Here is a 20,067-nt window from a genome sequence, read left to right as displayed (position 1 = left end):
GGCCTGGTCGCCCACAACTGCCCTCCCCTGCCAGCCTGGTCGCCTACAACTGCCCTCCCCTGTCGGCCTGATCTCACCCACAATGCCCTCCCCTGCCAGCCTGATTGCCCCTAACTGCCTCTGCCTTGGACCCCACCACCATGGCTTTGTCCGGAAGGAAGTCGGTCGTCCAGAAGATGGCCGGTCGACCTGGTCTCATTAGCATATTACCCTTTTATTAGTATAGATTTGTACCAGTAACTCATATTAAGTCACTATACCTCTTCTAATGTATAGAAATGCAAATTCTGTCCAGGACAGTCCAATAGAAATTTCTGTGATGGAAATGTTCTGTATCCACAGTTCCAGTAGGGTAGCTACTAGCCTCCTGTAGCTAATGAGTCCTTCACACATGGTTAATGGGAATTAGAAACTGTCTTTACTTGTATTTAAATTTAATTAATTTAAAGGTAAATAGTGTCACGTATGGGATTACTACTGGCCTAGTAGCGCTTTCAAACATTCAGATAAATGTTAGAAGTGGAAAGTAGATTTTTGCCAATCCATGAATCTTAAATTATCAGCATTATATTTTTAAAACTCGGTCATTGATTCCTTTGGTATGACTTTTTCTAGAAGGTTCACATTTCAAAAAAAGTTAAACACAAAGCAGTCATAGTCTTTAGTCTGCTTTTCTGTATGAATCGTCATTTTTTTTTTTTTTTTGCAAAGAGGTGAAAGACTGATTTTATTGCCAACTCTGCCCCCTCTACTATAGACAGAATTCAGTGATTAGGTTCCTGCATTTATTTAGGTTATTTTTTTCTAAAAATCATGGTTTCCACACTGCAAATAAATGACAGGAACTTTTCCATTAAATTCTCCAGACAGCACAAGTGTTCTTTCCAAAAGTGGAGACTAGAACCACAGCCCCCTCACATTGCCTGTTATATCTGTTTATACTTCTAGAAGTCACATCTACTTTGCAGACAGAGAATGCCAATTTCTTGGGAAAGCACCCAGAATGTGGTGAGACTTGAAGAAAAAATTGCACTCTTCAAAATAAAAGATACATAGATTAGCTACAAAGCCCTTTTAAAAATCTTTTCTGGGAGAAAAGATTTTGCTCCCCGAGTGTAGATTTGGCATATTTGCAGGAGTTCCTAATCAGCCACAATCACTTACCAGCTGATGAAGCTGTGGGGTAAGTTATAAAACCTAACCTCAGTTTTCCTATCTGAAAAATACATACAAATAACAATTCTGTTGGAAAAACTTGTGTAAGACTTTGAAATGGGCAAAAGACGACTGGGTGTCCTTTTGATGGAATGCTGGATGTTATCTGCAGGAATGTAGGGATTGCGTGGTTTTTCAGTAGGCTGCGCCTTGGACTGCCTTTGACTAGGCTATCATCTATAAACTTTAGAAATTTATGGTCATGTAAATAGTTCTTATCTATAGATAAGGCGAATTCTTTTGTTCCTTAGAAACAGTTGATTACTGCCCGTGGAACAGATCATTCAACACATTATATTTTAGTATCTGAAGACCATATTAACCGGTTTGGCCTTTCCCCTGATGGTCCATAAAGGCCTGTTCCTCACATTCTCATTTGAACGGTGTTGCAATATTTTTTTCTCTGGTCCCCTCCCTAATTAACGAGTCAAATAACATTTTTGACACATCTTGGTTTTATATTTCTGTGAGTCATGCTTTTACTTTCTTGAAACATTATCTTTTGAGAACTTCTAGTCCATAAAGTTTTTCAGAAGATGGGTTTAAAGGTCTATATTGAGGGTCATGATCAGTTTTATAGTTTGCAGTAAGGCTCTAACACTTCCACTATTATTATTATTTTTTGGGGGGAGTGGGGTGGGGGGTGGGATGATGTAGGAAGGGATACTGAGCATTAATTATAAGCGGGCGAAGACCTGAAAAACAATCTTCTGTCAGAAGACCTCCTCATCCCTTTCCTGAGCTGTGGAGGCTGAAGGTCAAGGTGGGTGCAGGTGCAGGTGCAGTGGCCTAGGTGAGCCCAAGGCACCTGGGATCAGGCCTAGGGAGGTGGACGCCTTCCAGCCGGCCAATGGCCTTGTGTGTGTGTATGGGGGGGTCTAGCTGCCCTGGGGTCACGGAGTTCCCTGCAGACTCCGTGGGGCTCCAGCAGCGGGCAGCCCCAGGGCCCAGCTCCCGCCGCACCGACAGCCCCGCAGGGCAGGCCCCACGCGGGCAGGCCGTGCCCCCAGCCCGCGGGCCCTCGCCCACCGCCGGGGGTGGGGCGGCCGCGCGGCGGGCCGGGCTTTGCGCCCTCGGTCGGCCGCCAGAGGCTCCCTCTCGCTCCCTCTCCTGGGATTTCGCTGCCGGGCTCCCTTCTCTCCGCGGCCCTCGGGTTAATCCCATCAGCCGAGGTGAGGCACCTGTTACCCCAGGGCTTCCTCTCCCCCGCGGCCTCTCCCCGCGCGGCACCCCGACTCCCCCGCGGCCCAACGGCCGGCGCGGGGACTGCACGTGGGCGAAGCCCCCTCCCGGGCCCGGCTGTGCGAGCGCGTCGGGGCGGCCCCGCCGCGGCGTTGGGGCAGCGCCGCGCGCCTCCCGGGGTCGCCCGCCGCTGGGCCGGGCGCGCGTGGGGGCCGCGGCGCGAGGGGAAGCGGCCGCCTCCGCCGCCCCCCGCGCGCGCGGCGCCGCGAGGAGCGGGTGGAGGGCGCGGAGCGGGCGGCGCGCGGCCGAGCGGCGGGCACCGGGGGGCGGGGGCGCCGGGGAGGAGGGGTGGGAGCGCGGCCGCCCGACCCTCCCCGCCGGCGGCGGCGGCTCCCGCTCGGGTAAGGGGGAGGCTGCTCGCGGGGCGAGGAGTTGGGGCGGGTGGAGGGGGAGAGGGAGGAAATCGGGACGCACAAAGGCTGAGTTGCAGGCTGGGGGTGGGGGTGGGCTGTGGTTGGGAGCGATAGGTTGGGAGATCGGAGGCATGATCAGTGGCATCTATTGTTTCCTGGCACATTGGGAGGAAAAAACAAAGGGATTTAGGAGCATTACCCTGTCTTTTTTTTTTTTTTTTGTCTTTTTTTTTTTCCTTTTTCAATGTGGGCAGGGAGCCCGGCTCTCCCCGTGCCACCCTGGGATCCGCCTGGCAGCCGCCGGCAGCCGCAGCCAAGGTGCTAGGACTCCAGGTGCTCCTTGGCACCAAGCTAGCCTGCGACCTCCTGCCATAGCGCCTGGCGTCACCTGCTCTCCCGGCCCTGCCCCGGGGCCGAGGGCCGGCGTCCCGAACCTGGCTGGGGGAAATCGGCCGCCTCTCAAGTTGGTGTTATTTATGTTTGTCTTTGGTGAGGGCAGGTTTTGAATCCCCCGGCTGCCCCAGCTCCCCCGCCCCCGCCCCCCCCCCTCGAGCTGGAATAGGCGGGGGAGGGAGTAGGGGGGATGGAGGGGGGGAGGGGAGGGTGTGTGAGGCTTGAAGCCAAGGTCCGGGTGGAAGGAGACTAGATCGATGATGCCTTACCCCCCAAACCAGGCACCACACTCGAAAGCCTTTCTTGTCTGTCTGCATGGGCCATGCATGCGTGCTGGGCCAGGAGCCGAGTTTGGCGACGATTTAAGTGAAAAGTGTGTGCAGGCTCAGCTGATGGTGCGTGAGGCTGATGTGGCTCGGCCTCCTATTGAAATCCCAAACCAAAACCAAATGCAAAAAAAAAAAAAAAAAAAAAAAAATCTTCAGAAGGACAGGGTCCGCTCCTCGAGAAGCTCTGGAAGTATTTATGGCTGTCCTATTGATAGGAAACCCAGCTGTGGGCTCCAGGAGACGAGCAAGCCTGCCTGGCGTGGCATGTTTTTGAGCTTGTAGTAAGTTAGAGGCAAGTAGGAATAAACAAATCAGGGCTGTTAAGTAGAGGTTTCATGGTACATTTGCTTTCTGATCATCACATTCTCATGCTTTTATTCCCATGACATCCTACATCCCTTTCTGTAATTAATAATATCCACTCTGAGGAAACTTCCAAATATTTGCTGTCACTGGACGGAGAGGGAAACTTACTGCCATTTAAGAACTTTGTTCTGCTCGTGTTGGTCTGATATTGCGCTAGTGTTGCTTTGGGGATGCTGTCAGTGAGAACCCTGGACCAGAAAGAGGGAAGTAAGCCTCGATAGGCATGCTTTGGAGTTTGTAAACATAGTTTCCAAACTTTTAATGGTTTTTAAACAGAAAGAATAACTTTTGTCTGATGTGAAGCGTCCCAAATGAAGTTCATTTTTTTTTTTTTTCTGGGCAGTTTGATGATTTCTTAAAGATGTACAAACATGCTTATTTCTTTTAAGGCGGTTCACAAAAGCAATCAAAACTTGGGCTCCAGTATTGCTTTCAAGTGTGCTTGTGTAACTTGTATGTGTGCATGTTGTGATTTTGGTAGAGCTCTCTCCAAATTGTGTTTGAAACATTTTGTTACCAGAGACCAGAGTTATAACTTTTAAAGTCTTGGCTTTTAAATTCCAGCTTCAATAAGTAATTTCCTCTGTTTGAGGCATGTTGAAAGGAAAAGTGTGTGTTAGTTGAGTAAACATAAATTCAAATAAGTAAATGAATTCAGAAATTCATTCTTTTCTATTACAGATGAACCTCTAGTCTTGCTTTGAAAAAGCCATTTTGTGTAACTCTTGACTGAATGATTTCCTAATACACCTGTTGCGTGGATCACTGACACAGTATGCTATTTGAGAGGTACTTTTTCTTGACCAAATACTGGTGATTAGAGAAGAGAGGTATATATATATTTTTCCTGATCATTATGAACATTGGCTTTTCACCCTGAAATAAAAATGTTGAAAACCGAGTCTTCAGGCGAACGAACCACGCTCAGAAGTGCCTCTCCTCACAGGAATGCATATAGAACTGAGTTCCAGGCACTGAAAAGTACCTTTGACAAACCCAAGTCAGATGGGGAACAAAAAACAAAAGAAGGTGAGGGCTCCCAGCAGAGCAGGGGGAGGAAATACGGCTCCAATGTCAACAGAATTAAAAACCTATTTATGCAGATGGGTATGGAACCCAATGAGAATGCCGCAGTCGTTGCCAAAACAAGGGGCAAAGGTGGACCTTCATCCCCTCAGAGAAGAATGAGGCCCAAAGAATTTCTGGAGAAAACAGATGGCTCAGTTGTTAAGTTGGAGTCCTCTGTTTCAGAGCGAATTAGTAGATTTGACACAATGCACGATGGCCCTTCGTATTCTAAGTTCACGGAAACTCGCAAGTTGTTTGAGAGAAGTGTGCTTGAATCAGGGCAGAACAACCGCTATTCCCCAAAGAAAGAGAAAGCTGGAGGGAATGAACCCCAGGATGAATGGGGTGGTTCGAAGTCCAACAGAGGCAGCACTGATTCCTTGGACAGCCTTAGCTCCCGGACAGAAGCTGTCTCCCCAACTGTGAGTCAGCTGAGCGCAGTGTTTGAGAACACCGATTCCCCCACTTCCATCATCTCTGAGAAGGCTGAAAATGAATACTCAGTGACGGGACATTATCCCCTGAATTTGCCAGCTGTGACTGTTACAAATCTTGACACCTTTAGTCGTCTTAAGGATGCTGATTCTTGCACTCCTCCAAGCAAACCCGGTGATGATGCAGAGGATGCTCAGAAGAGTAACACATCCCCTGTACCGCAAGTGGCTTCGAAAGGTACCTCTCTAGCTTTGATACCCAGTGAAGAGGCAGAGCAGAGCAAGGAAGCCGAGGACTCCACATCTAACCAAGAGACTCCTGACAGAGTTGACAGAGACGCTCCCGGAGAACCTGGTGCTGAGAATAAGGCAATGCCAGCGTCTGACATCCTCTCCCCCCAGAGTGAGCCTTTGGGAGATGCCAAAGCGAATTTGGTTGGCAATGAGGCAGCAATGCCACAGAAGCAAGAGCTTGCAGGTGGTGATTTTATCTCTGCTGATGCTTCTGGATCCAGCTGTGGGAAGGAAGTACCTGAAGATTCAAGTAATATTGAGAGTCCCCATGTTTACATGCACAGTGACTATAACGTATATAGGGTAAGATCCAGGTATAATTCCGACTGGCGAGAGACAGGCACTGAGCAGGATGAGCAGGAGGATAGTGATGAAAACAATTACTATCAACCTGACATGGAATACTCGGAAATCGTTGGATTGCCAGAAGAAGAAGAAATCCCCACAAATAGGAAAATTAAGTTTAGTAGTGCTCCGATTAAGGTAAGTAGGTTTTCTCAGTTTGTTTTGCAAGTTTTTTCTAAGTTTTCTTCGTAGTATTTGGGCCTAACTGTATGCAGAACAGATTTTTGACAACTAGAAGGAACTCAAGGTTGTTGATATACACATGTTGTTGGTGATTTTAAAAGTATGGGAGATATCCATCATAGTTCCTAATGTGCTTTAGAGTTGCCTAAGCCAGTATTGAGTAATATTAAAGTTGGAGAAGTTTGGGGATTGTAAGATACTTTCCAATGGACCAGAGTGTGGATATAATATTATGAACACTGAAAACCAAGGGTGTTAGTCTGAAATAGAGTGACTTCTATAACTAATTTTACCTAAAGTTACCCATAAATAATAACCTTTTCTGAATCTAAACACTAGGATATCAAGTATAACACACAAAAGGGAGCCTTATGGTAAGCTTGAAATAATACTCTTTATTTCCTAGCTTCAAAAAATCTGAGTTATCCCTTCCTTGAGTGTAAGTAGATTGTGAGGAATGTTGGAATTTTTTTTTTTTTTGTACTGCTACTTGGTAGTGAAAGTTTGATTCATGGCAATATATTAGCGGACTTAAATACTTTAATTGGAAAGCTATTACTGTAAATAGCTTTGCGTTCAGAATTTGATCTGTAGCTTTAAAATGAAACTTTGTGAAAGGAAGTTAAGTTGATTTGCCATTCATGGATTTATTTTTACCTCTTGAAAACTGGACAAATGCCAGCTGACTTCGGATGCTCTATTCTAACGACTTCACTTAGTTCACATTTGGTATGGAGGAAGAGCGCAGAGTGCATCAGCAGCGGGTGGTGAAACATTATTAGCTGGTGATGGCAACGGGGCTAAGGGGTTGAGTGTCAGAATCTCCCCGAGTGCCGTTTCAGAGTGGCCTTGCCACCAGCCCCGTCCCAGGATCCTGGCATGCCCTCCTAGGGGAATCTGGAGGGTGGCAGTGGCAGAATGTGTAGTTTCAAACCACTTTCTAGGGGCTTCTAACTTACACACTGTATATATGATAGATTTGGAATTTGAGATGGTTTCTTATTGAATTTTCTCCTCCAAATCTCTGACCACTGTCTGTTGTCACTTCCTTCTTATGAAACTCCGATATAAGGCTGTAAGATGTGCAGTTTACAAAGCAAAGAGAAATCTGATCTCGCTTTAATGGTGCAATACTGTTTTGAAATAAAGTTATAACCTGTGAAGTTGTCCACAGGTGTTAGACGGGAAACTTTCATTTCACCAATGTAAGGCACAAGTTCTGGATCAGACCGGGCCATGTCAAGGTCAACTGTGTGTAAACTAGAGGTGTGAGTCTAGGTCCCGAGCAAGCTGAGTTTATTTGCAGTGCTTTGCCCCCTTCCTTTGTTATTCTCCCCGGTCCCCACCCCCCCCCCCCCCCCCGCCCCAATTCCAGGTGCTCTCTTCAGTGAGCCTGTTCCGGGCTTGTTCAATGAGCTCCCGAATTTGACAGTTCATGTCCCCTTTGCAAGTGCTCCCATTTGAACATCATTGTTGTACCCCTTAGGAAGAAAGCAATAGGATTAAATTGTTTCACATTGAACAAAGCGAGAATAACTGAAATGAACTCTTCAAGGAGTTTGTTAAAACCAGTGACTGACTTTCTTTTTTTTTTGGGGGGGGGATGGGGGGCCGTCGCAGCTTATGAAAGTTGATCAAGTAGAATGCTACCCACTCAACCAAATGGGGCACTGGCTATGTATTTGGGTTCTGTGCTGCCCAAAATATAACTGCACAGGAATAGGTTTAATGAACTTTAAAGGATTTATCTTTGAAATATGGCTGTTCATATATGATCAAGCCAGTTTTGGGATATGGTATTTTGAAATTCAAATGATTTTTCCCCTAGTATTGCTTATACCAGTAGGCATTTTGCCTTTTAATTTTTATACAATAAAGATACTGTATATTTCATATAACAAAGAATTAAATAGATTACATATATTTAAATTTAGCATATTTCATCAAGAACATAGATCAAGCAAAAGATTTGTGCAGCAGAGAGATAATGCCCGGTTTTAGCGGGCAGTTAACAGCACTAGTTGGAGTGGATTAACTTTACAAACAGAGGATCCATTCTTTGCCCTTTGTAATGAATAAGACAATTACTCTTTCTTGTTGTTTCCATTGTTTAACATGTAAGTGTGGTTTCACTTGGAAATTTTGAGAGCTACTTTTCTACTGGGTGATGGTAGTATTTAGATTAATTTGCAATTAAGACTGCCTTAGAGAGTAGTAATACTTAACTAAATTCAGTGTGTATTTATTGAAGGCTTGTGTGTGTATTCTTACGCTGTTAGCTGCAGGAGAACAAAAACTTACTGGGTTATGTCTTGCCTCTGTGAGCTTGTAGAGTCGAGTCTTAAACACATGCTATTTAAACCCATGTAACAGTGTACAAACTTATGCCTAAGTGTCTAATGAGTACTTTAAATGTCCTTGGCTGTACCAGGTGCATGGAGTGAACAGGACCCGGTCAATCATTTGGAAGGGAATACATTCACCTATTTCATATGTGTGTTTCTTTATTCTTTTTATAAACCATTATTTATAGAATGAGAAGTTATGATTTTCAACCAAAATCTTTCCCTTTGAAATTTAAACACATTCCTTCTTTCAGAAGCAATAGGAAGCATATTTCTTACAGAAATGATCTTTAGAACTTTTACATACTTTCTCAGATACTCTCATCTTATTCTTCACAAGGATAAAAATTCTCAACACCTTTAGCCTCTTGTTTTAGATCTTGTTTATGATCTCGGTGTATGTGATGTCCTCAGTGTCTATTTCAATTCTCCTGTAGATATTTTAGAAAGATATTTCCCTTGATCATAAATCTAATTTTCAATCTGGACTTAGAAAATCATTTGAATCATACCTGATCTTCCTTGTCTAGCATATTCCTTATACATAATTGCTGGTGACTTTTAGAAATGGTTGGATTGTTTCTTAATGGATAGGTTAATGTGTTTCATAGTGTCCTGGAAAACTATAATGAGATTAATAATAGAAAACATAAAATCCAACTTCGAGATATGGAGTGAAGGAGTGTTATGAACCATGCTAATTTGGGACATGGAATTATGCCTTCATTCTCAGGAATTTCTCAAAACCAAGAGATTGAATTACTTAAATTTGTCTTAGATAAATCAAAGATAGAAAGGGTGACACTTTTTCATTATTTATGTTAATTCAGAACATTTACTGAGTCCTTACTATATGTTAGGAACAATGCAAATGTGATAACTATATAAAATGATTGGAGCCGGTCAAGTTAGAAACTGCTGTTAGGGGGAAGTGTACAGCCCATTAGGGATGCTTCTAAGGCTATTCTCAAGCCTATGCTTGGCTGATCTTTAAGGCCACAGAAACTTTATTAAGGAAGTCACACCCCTTTCTCTGTTTCTGGTGGCCTTATGCCCTTCGGATTGGTGCTCTTGAAACATAGTGTATCTGAAAAGAGATATTTTCCTAATTCTCAGCAAGAAGGAGATTGCAGGGTTAATGTTGAGGTGCAGTGTGCTATCCTTTTCTGAGTGTTTCCTCAAACTGTATAGAGTTTTACAGAGCTGGGTTCAAAGGGGAGTCGCCCAGGGCAGCAGTGTTGCTCTAAACCAGGGGTCCTCAAACTACGGCCCGCGGGCCACATGCGGCCCGCCGAGGACATTTATCCGGCCCGCCGGGTGTTTTTGCCGCCGCTGCCTGTTCTGCTTAGCAGCCGACTTAGCAGTGTGCATAGGAATTTGTTCATAGTTTGTTTTTTTTTAAACTATAGTCCGGCCCTCCAATGGTCTGAGGGACAGTGAACTGGCCCCCTGTTTAAAAAGTTTGAGGACCCCTGCTAAACCCTACATGCTAGTTGTTGAAAATAGTTTCATTAGCGTTTTCTTCCTCACTTGGGGCTCTTGAGTTGTCAGGGGGTACACAAAGCTTTTTATTCAGGATAGTGCTCAGAGCACAGTTCTGAGATCCCAATTTCTGTCCTTGTGGAGCTTTTTCTATCCATTTAGTTTTTCTATTTATATTTAGTTTCTATTTGCTCAGTGCTCCTTAAACTAAATATGCGTATGAATCAACTGGGGGTCTTTTAAAATGTGGATTTGTGATGCAGTAGGTGTTTTGTGGGCAGTTACCTTGATGCGATGGTTAGCCTCCAAGAATGCTACCAGCTATCCGAGGTTATGGCATACAGGCTCAGCAGCCAAATTAAAATGCTGGAGTCACACGATTTATCAATTTAGTTTAAAACCCACAGCCGGAAGCAAGAGGAAAGCCATAGAGTAAGTTCCTATACCTACAGTGCTAATGAGTTTGGAAGGACCCACTGCCTGAGTCCTGGGTACACAGTATTCACCTGTCCCATTCCTTTTTCACCTCAACCTTCCCCACTGATGGTGTGGTTATGAGGGCTAAAGTTGATATGTGAGTAAGGACTCCACCGACTAATGATGCCCTGCGCTAATGACACAGACTTGCTCCGACGCAGAGCGTGAGGACAGGTGCACTTAGATACAGCGGTAGCGTTGCCGGTTTGCCTGCTGCTGAGCCACGGGTTTTATTTGCATTTCTTGGGTAGAACACCTTTGAGTCTAGGATAGGACCATACTGAGTGTCCTCATGGGTGGCTGCAATGGAGAAGTCATAGCTGTCAGTCCAGATATGGCATGATGGTAACTTGATCTTTCCACCCCTTTCTATTGCAAGTAAACCTGTTTTTTTTCCATCATGTTTTCTATTTTGGCATGTCTTACAGGTTACTAACTTACTTATTTTTAACATATATTATGAATTTTGCTCTCTTCTTACAAGCTTTTTAAAAAAAATACATTTTTATTGATTTCAGAGAGGAAGGAGGAGAGAGAGATAGAAACATCAGTGATGAGAAAGAATCACCGATCGGCTGCCTCCTGAATGCCCCTCAGTGGGGACCAAGCTTGCAACCCGGGCTTGTGCCCTTGACCGGAATCGAACCTGGGACCCGGCCGATGCTCTATCCACTGAGCCAAACCAGCCAGGGCTCCTCTTATAATCTTTTATTACCTATACTTAATCGAGCCTCTGAGTGTTGCCTCTTTCATAAGCTACTAGCTTATGAAATAATCAAACATTATCACTTATGAGTTTCTCTACCTTTATAACAGAATTTAATATTCTCAAATAAATCAGCAAACTCAGAAAACTTGAGGTCCGGGGTGAGATTTTGCATTTCTAACAAGTGCTCAAGTTAGTGCTGGGCTTCTTTCTGGTCAAGAATCCTCTTTGGGATCTGATTTTGAATAACAGTCTCCTGACTTCTGAAAGGGGCTGGTCCTAAAGTACTGGGGAAGGTCATTTAACAAATCTGCTTTCCAGATGGGTCTGCTGTATATAGCTGGTTGTGTGGAATAATTCTTTGAAGATGAAACAGGTGTAAAGTTGTAAAGTGCATGAAGCACTCTGTCTCTGGATACCAAAGCGGATTATGACCCCTAAATTCATTAGGAGTTTGGATCATTAAAAATTCTGGACCCTTTGTGTGGTCGAAGTTTTTAAGTCTAAAAAGACAGGAGGAAGAAGTTCCCGATAGATTCAGAAATTCCATTTCTTTCATTATTGTGGAGTCTAAATTAATATATTTCTATAGAGAATATAAGAATTGTCCTCTTAGTTTGCTCTTATTTGGATAACTTTGATGTCATGACATTTAAATTGGATTTCCTTTTAAGTTTTGATGTTTTGTAACCTATAGTTCATAACCAGGTAAACATGTCAAATATTTGAATATACTATGTAAAGTCTAATACTGAATATTTATTGAATGAAACCCTTTTCTAATATTGAGTACATATACTAACACCCTTTTCTTCCCCACTGAACATTGGTCATTTGACATGTAAAAAAGCATTATTCTATACAGCAAAATATTATATATATTTGTTGTCGTTTATTTGTAATACAAAGATTTAAAGTTTCTTGCTTTTTGTGTCATCCATATATTTTATCTTCCTCACAAAGGACACTAGGACTTTAAAGATACGAGGCTGAATTTTGGGGAGAATAACTTTATTATGTTATTCATCTACTATTTACTTTATTAACCCAGTTATATGCCCCTTAGCAGTAATTCGACTTAAATCTCATCTGCATTAGCTTTTCTCTAACATCGTCTTCACCACTCAAAAAGAAAAAGATTTCAGAATTTCTGTGGAAATATACAGTTAGATATAGGATAACTTCTGTATAAACAAAACAAACATTGCTGTATTAAACTCTGAGTATTATTTCTTGGGTGCTCGCTTTGGCAACAAATATACTGAATATTATTTCTCAGTTTTTGTGTTGTTATCCAATTTATTTAATAGTTTTTTCATAATTTTCTGTGCTTTCTTTTTTCATCTATTTCAATTCTGTTCTTTTGCCTCCTTATAGTCTACAGTTTCTCATTTTGAATAGGAAGACAACATTTCAAATAATGCTTTATACTTTTATTCCTAGTCACTTAAAAAAATTTCCCCTTGTTCCGATCTCTTCATTTTGGTTTGTGACACAGCAACTTAAAGACGAAAAGTACTTAAACGTAATCTAGTGTAATTTCCCGCTCACTTCAGTTAGCCCTTGAGTGGCATATTGTTGACAGATGACCCTTCAGCTTCTGCTTGAATAATTCCGCTATGGGGAGTTTATTATTTTGCCAGGTCAAAGGAAAGTTAGCAGAAGGGACACGCTGTGTGTGTGAGTGCACACACGCATGCACATGTATGTGCTTATTTTCATTTACTTTTACCTTGCAATTTTCTATTGAGATAAAATTCAAATAACACAAAATTCCCATTTATAGCGTACAATTTAGCGGTTCGCCGTATATTTACAGCGTTGTGCAGCCGTCACTGTTTTCTAATTCTAGAAAATTTCCACCACCCTAGAAAGAAACCCTGTGCCTGTTAGCAGTCACTCCCAATTTTCCTCCTTCCCGCATCCTCTGGCAAACACTAATCTACTTTCTGTCTCTATGGATTTGCCTCTTCTGGACGTTTCTTATAAATGGAATCAGGAGCAGGCTTTTAAAAGGAATACAGGAGACACAAAGAGTATGACTTGGGCTATGTTAAAATTTAAGATTGCATGAGGACATCAGACTACAGGAAACCCAAAGAGCAAAGGCAAAATAATTTTCTGGACGGTGACATGGTCTAAAGATTAAGTGGCAAGAAGTGGGAGCAATAAATTCTGTCTGCACTTTTATGCAATGTCCTGGAGAGGAAGAAGACAAGAAACTGAGGAACAGCAGGATCCAGGAAGGGATGAGGGTACGTATTTGTCACCTGAGGAAGACTCGTGTATGCAGCAAAGAGGATGGCTGCAATAACTCCCTGGTTCGGGACACTGCACTTCTGTTCATGTGCTCTGAAACTGCTGTTGATGAAGCATAAGTCTCTGCTTCAGCAGAGCGTGTCTTTAAAGGCACAAATAGTGCTAGTGCTGATTTTCATCTTGACACTGGCCTTTTCTCTAGCATGTAGAGACCCTTACCCTTTTCTAATGATCTGATGCTTATTTGCATCCTACTGCTCTTATGTTGTTGCTTTCATGATTCTTTTATGTTGACTGGAATTGTTCATGGACAAACTTCACTGTTTATTTAAAATTTTTTTTCATCTTTCATTATTTCAATATAGATTTCAAATGCCATACTTAATATTCTCTGTAATATAACCATCTGTGAGGTGAGTAATTGTGAGTGGGCGTTTATTTAGTTTATTGCACATTGTCTACTGAAGTGTCTTATATATATATTTCTATTAAGTATTATTAACTGGTAATGAAAGTAACCAAGAGTGACTTGATATTCTGTAAACTTGGGAAAATTTTCCTCTTATGGTCTTCATTTTTTTATTTGTAATTAAGGCTATCTTACCTGTAATTTATCACTAAGACACTTTATCAGCTTTAACAACTTGTGATTTTTCTGTTAAACATATTTGTACAATACCATTATTATACATAGTAAATATCTGTGCTATCATTTCAAAGAGAACATTTTGGACATCCTTTGTTGAATTGTCAAAATGAATTCATAGTCAAGTGCTCTTGCGAATGTTATCTATACTAGACATTATAGTAAACATTTTTAAGTGATTAAAGTATTAAATCTAAGGGAGTACATTTTTATAGAGTGTACATCTAGAGTACATCTTCAGAGTGGCTCAATTATTGAAATTAGTGTTGAACTATATGTTAATACACCCTGCTGGGTACCTAAGAATAAAGAGAGAAATGCTTTGTAATACAGATGCTGACATATTAATTGCTTCACTCACTTTTGTTCTGGAAATAGCTGCACCGCATAGTTCAGCATAATTGAGATACTGGTAATTTTTTGCACAGTTCCTAAGTTTTCAGCCTAATTTGCTTCTCTTTCTCACGCACCTATCCTTACAAAAAGGACAATGAAATAGGCAGAGTATAAAAATATCTGAAAATACAATATTTTAGGAGAAAAGTTTTCTTCTTTGATTACCTAATCTATTTCAGAGGGATTTTTGAAAAGCATTTGTAGAGTTAAATCTGTTCCTTATATATTTATGTATGAGGAAAAGTGGTTTTATAAGAGATATTTCCAAATTATTTTCTGCACACAGTGGGCTAGATGGGGACACAGAATGATTGGCAAGGGTCAAACTGATAAACAGAGTCCTGACCGTGGAGGCTTCTTTCCGGGAGTGACCAGTTGAGTCAGTATTTGGTGTTGTGCCCTTGATGCTTTTGGACCAGCGTGGCCTTGAGAAGCTGCATGACTCTGTGCCCGAGTCTGTCACTCTGCAGTGAGGTGGACCTTTCTTTCATCCACTTCAGATCTCTCCTTCAAAAATTACTTTTTACTTTTAATTTTCTTTCAAAAACTTGTTGGGACAGAGTTTCATGGAGAGTACGTTTATACTGGAAAATTTATCTAGAATACAGGGACTTTAGAGTCCTTAAAGTCAGGAGGGTCTGTTCAGGCTACCGAGCGGTTTTTCTTCCTCTGTAAGTGGACAAGAGAGCTAGACAGGTTTATTGGTTGGTGTTTAAGATTCACCTGTGAGTCAGTGCTGTGTTGATGGGTTCTATTACTAAGCACTTGTTTCAGATGAAATAGATGTACAAAGTTGTTACATGAAGGAAGAAAAAGACAAATTTACCTTTTTTGTTATTAATCAAGTGGTATAAGTATTATTATTATTATTTTTTTTAAGAAACCATTCCTCGGGGGGAGAAGCAAAACTTTACTGTAGGGTGTTTGAATATTGTGCACCATTACATAAAACGTATTTATTTTTAGAAGTTTATTCTGAAGGTAGAATAATAAAGGGCAGTAATTTAAGTGGTGCATCATTTATTATGGACTGTGCCCAAAGCACCAATTTCCTCTTAGAAATTTCTAGGTTGAGCACGGAACATGAAAATAAATACTTAAACAAAATAAAAGCTGATCCAGAAATGAAAATCCATGGTAAAACAGGGAAATTAGAATACAGGGATGATAATAATGTAGATCTTCATTTACTTTTGGTATCTATGCATAACACTAAATTAACAATAAAAGGGAATTAACCCTATATACAGTTTTTTGTTCAGCATCTAGAGTTTAGATTATTTAGCTAGAAATCTAAAAGTAAAATTATTGGCTAAAATATGTGTAAGCCGTTGATGCATACTGCCTGAATTATTATAATTACCACTCCATTGGAATGGTTTGCTCACAATCCCTGCACGAGCACTTGGTATTATTTATATGCTTTACAGTTTTCAGTTTGGTAGATGAAAAATGTCTTTCATAATTTCTATGTATTATGTTGATTTATTGGTGAGTTTGAATGCTTTCATGTATTTACAGGCTTTTTAAGATATGAATGTTTATTGCCTTTTTTTTTTTTTGTCAATGATTGTTAGTAAGGAGTTTATCAAAGTGTTACTTGTCTTGGTAGACAGTTAAAAGAACTCATGTATCCAATAATAGAGAAATGGATAAATTAATTATGACATATACACATAGTGTAATAGGATAAAACTTTTTAAAATCATGTTTTCTAGAATTTTTAAAAATGAGAAATATTTTACAATATTGTGTAGGGTAAAAAGACTGGTTAAATATTTAATTGCATTTTTATCATTATTTTATTTTTAAAGTATATGTATTTACACCTAAAACAACGATCGAAAGCACATATATCAAAATGTTAATTCTCATTATTTCTGGATGGAGAGAATAAAGGTGATGTTTAAAAAATTACTTTTATTTTTTTAAATTTACTAAATTTTCCATAATGAACATGTTACTGCTTTAATTATATAAATATAAAAAAGGTGATGGGAGTCACAATTGGAATGGTCAGCAATAACAACTTAGGAAGTTGACAAAATACTTTCTAAGATTCTAGTAATATTTAATATAATTTTATTTGGCAGTCATTGTATCAGAGGAAAAACATTTTGGTTGAGGACTGTAAACTTATGGAATACTGAAGAAGGGTTGGGTGAACTTTTGACAGTTGAATTCATTAAGTGCATACTTTTTTACTTCTTGATAAAATTGATCCCACATTTGTGGCTAAGCTTGTAAATATCATGGGGGAAGACCTTTCAATGTATTTTAAATTATGGTGTAACATTTGTATATCTGTTAGATATTTTCCTTGAGTTGCTGTTGTGTTACTTAAAATATGCCTTAAACACTGGGCATGTATTCTGGATTTGAAGTGAAAAATATTTGAAAAGGCAGTCTTACTAAAATGAATACATATTTGTTTAAAGAAAGCCTAACAATGGTCTCAGGTGAGATTATGTCTTTCTTTTGATCTGTTAAATCATTAAGCCTCAACAGGCTTTCTCTCTCCAAAGATGAGACAGTAGAGAAATCAAATTTAGTATCTGGTCTATATGTAATCCTATGAAAACATTCAGTTAAAAACAGGATTTTGAGTTCTAGACCTCCACAGTGTCCTTTTGAATATGTTTCCTGTTCCAAAACACCAACCAGTATGTAGTTTCCTGTTGTTCTATTTAACAAAACTTTTAGCTGAAAAGAGAATCATTTGATGTAGGATTAGATTATATGGTAGTGTATAATATTTTTAGTTAGAGTCAAAGGGTCAGTTCCTCTCATACATTGGGCAGTGTTCTATCTTTGCAAAGCTTTTGTAGATAATGCTGGAGTGTATAAAGGAGAAAAATATTTTTGTTGGGTGGTAGAGTTTTCCGAAATTAGAAATTTAAAGTATTGCTTCTGGCCTAATTAGATCAACTGATAACTCAAATCTTAACAGTTGTAAGCAGTTTGGCATTTTATAAGCGCTTGTGAAGTCCTAATTAAATTGCCTTATTATTTAATCTGGTGCTACATTATAATTTTTCATTATGTATAGTTAAAGCTTACTATAATATGGCTAATAAATTCTATTTGTATTTCACCGAATATTGAGCTTATAGTGGTAATGTTTAGATGGTTGTATATTATTGTAGGGATTATTTAAAGAAAAAAGGCAACACTACTTTGCATCCCACCAAGTTTGAGATGAGATGTGTTTTTCCATTGGAGACCACCATGATTCTTGTAGAATTGTTATGTTGCCGGTTTCTTTTTTGAATAACGAGGTCTGTGATTTATATGTTTACGGAACTAGAGAGCTATCAGGAGGTTGCCCCATTTGCAGATGGAGCAGTCAGAAGTTTTAATTTAAAGTTACTTGGTTTTGATTCAATGAATTTCTCACCCTTAATCAGATAGGAACCATTGACTAAGTAGAATTGATCTATTTCGCTGGAGGGTGGTGGAAATATAAACTCTAAATATTGATATGAAATAATTTTAATGTTTAGGTAATATATTAAGGTTCTATTTAATGTTTAGATAATATATTAGGGTTCTCCAGAGAAGCAGAACCAAAAGTGTGTGTGTGTGTGTGAGTGTGTGTGTGTGTGAGTGTGTGTGTATGTGTGTGTGTGTGTGTGTGTGTGTGTGTGTGTATGAAGAGAGAGATTTAAGGAATTAGTTATGGAGGCTGTGCTGTTAAGCTAGAGACCCAGGGAAGAGCCGAGGTTGCAGTTCAAGTCCAAAAGGTGTCAAGCAGAAGACCCAGGGCAGAATGCAGGTTAGACACTCTGGGTTCAAGTCTGAAGGCTATCTACTTGAGAGTTCCTTCTTGCTCAGGGGAAGTCAGTCCTTTGTGCTATTTAGGCCTTCTACTGATTGGATGAGGCCCACTCACATTATGGAGGGCAATCTGCTTCACTCAAAGTTAACCAATTTAAATGTGAATCTCATTTAAAAAAATAATCTCATAGAAGCATCCAGAATAATGTTTGGCCAAGTGTCTGGATCCCATGGCTCAGTGAAGTTCACACAAAATTAACCACCACAGTCTGGGATTCCTATTTGGTTGTACCCCCCTGAAGATGTTTCAGGGAATGAAAAACCTACATTTTCCCCACATATCTTCGTGGAGGAGTTGTTAGAACACCTGCTAAAGGGGTTCTCGCTCTTGGGGCAGTAAGTAGTAGTAGCAGGTAGTAGATCACATGGTTTGGAATATCAGACCTAGATGCAGATCCTACTGACACATGATCTTCTTAAGAAAACATGTTTAAACTTTACAGGCAGGGACTTTGTCTGTTTTATGCTGTGTCTCTAGTTCTGTCATGTTGCCTGGCACATAGTAGGCATACAATTAGTGTTAGTAACCTTTAATGTCCATCCCCCATACTCCTTCAACCTTCCTATTTCCTACTCCCACAGGAAGGTTCAAAGTGGGATGATGGAGATAATATTTGTACATGTATAATGATTGTATAATTTATTTATAGGTAAAATCCTTCAAGTTAGCAGTTATAAATGAAAATGGAGTGATTCTATTACAGATTGTCATCTTTTTCGGCTCCTGCTCTGGTTTGCTGAAGCTGTTGTGCTCTCTCTCATTTGGGGAATCTCCATCTATTGCCCTGTAGTGACAGTTTATAAGTAACCAAAAGCAGTCATTAAAGTATGGTTGCATGAGATATGGCTGTGAGGGGAGAAGGGGGAAAGTATTCATTTTGCCTTAACTTTATTTCTGCTCTGAGTGATTGCCCAAGCTTGTAATTAGTTGCAACAGAATATAAAAATTGAGTCTCCATATAAAAGATGGAAAGTAATGCTCCTTATTTGAAATTGCAGTAATTTGCTACAACTTTGGTAGCTTGAATCTATGAGTCTATCTGTATTCTTACATGAAAAGTTAAAGAAGGCAATTAAATTATTTCTTACCATTTAGTCTTTTATCACCTTTTATTTCCTCACCTGTTTATTAAAATGTGTTTTTGTTGTTCTTGTGAGCCATTAGAAAGGAATTACCTTTTTGGATAATTTCTGCGTTCGTTTTTCTCAGTGACTCACAAGTTAGTAATAAACTTCATGGAAACAAATAATCCAAGGTCTTGAAATCATATTTTTGGTTTGTATGTTTCCTCCATGAATTACATTAACTGGAAGATGTCTGACAGTTGTTATTAGGCTGAAATATGAAGTGGTTTTGCTTGTTCATGTAAATTTGTTTATATACATAATGTATATCATTTTCCCCTGGCAGAAATAGCTTTTAATGGCACTTTAAGGAAGAAAATTGCTAAGCTGTTTTCTTTTTAAATAAAAACACAATAACTTTTCATGAGTTTATATACATTTCTAGAGACCTGCAAAAAAAAAAGTGTTTCATAAAAATAAAAAAACTCCATTTAGTGCTAGTGATGTTGGGGAGAACGTATGATAATATGAAAGTCCATTGTGTTATTTGAATGTTAAATGTTATGTTGTTACCGCTGATATTTTTTGTTTTGAGATTAATATGATTATAACATTTTGTAATTACTACATGG

At 40.1% G+C, this 20,067-nt stretch overlaps 1 protein-coding gene across 14 annotated transcripts in view; it reads left to right on the top strand.

Moving 5' to 3' along the window:
• The first annotated feature begins 2,181 nt into the window (after window positions 1-2,181).
• Window positions 2,182-20,067, top strand: part of PPP1R9A (protein phosphatase 1 regulatory subunit 9A) — a 235,822-nt gene continuing 217,936 nt past the window's right edge. For 4 of the 14 annotated variants that reach the window (XM_079785686.1, XM_079785695.1, XM_079785685.1 and 1 more), the window contains exons 1-2: window positions 2,182-2,387; window positions 4,580-6,177. In XM_079785686.1, coding sequence (XP_079641812.1) covers window positions 4,786-6,177 — 1,392 coding nt within the window. In that variant the 5' untranslated portion in view covers window positions 2,182-2,387; window positions 4,580-4,785. Of the gene's footprint in view, window positions 2,388-2,710; window positions 2,799-3,064; window positions 3,274-4,579; window positions 6,178-20,067 lie in introns of those variants that run through there. The other 10 variants (XM_079785683.1, XM_079785693.1, XM_079785690.1 and 7 more) reach the window with 6 other exon arrangements.

This window comes from Cnephaeus nilssonii (assembly GCF_951640355.1).
Source record: "Cnephaeus nilssonii genome assembly, chromosome: 12".
NCBI lineage: Eukaryota > Metazoa > Chordata > Mammalia > Chiroptera > Vespertilionidae > Cnephaeus > Cnephaeus nilssonii.
Note: the sequence above shows the minus strand (reverse complement) of the source record. Positions and strands in the feature narration are given on the sequence as shown.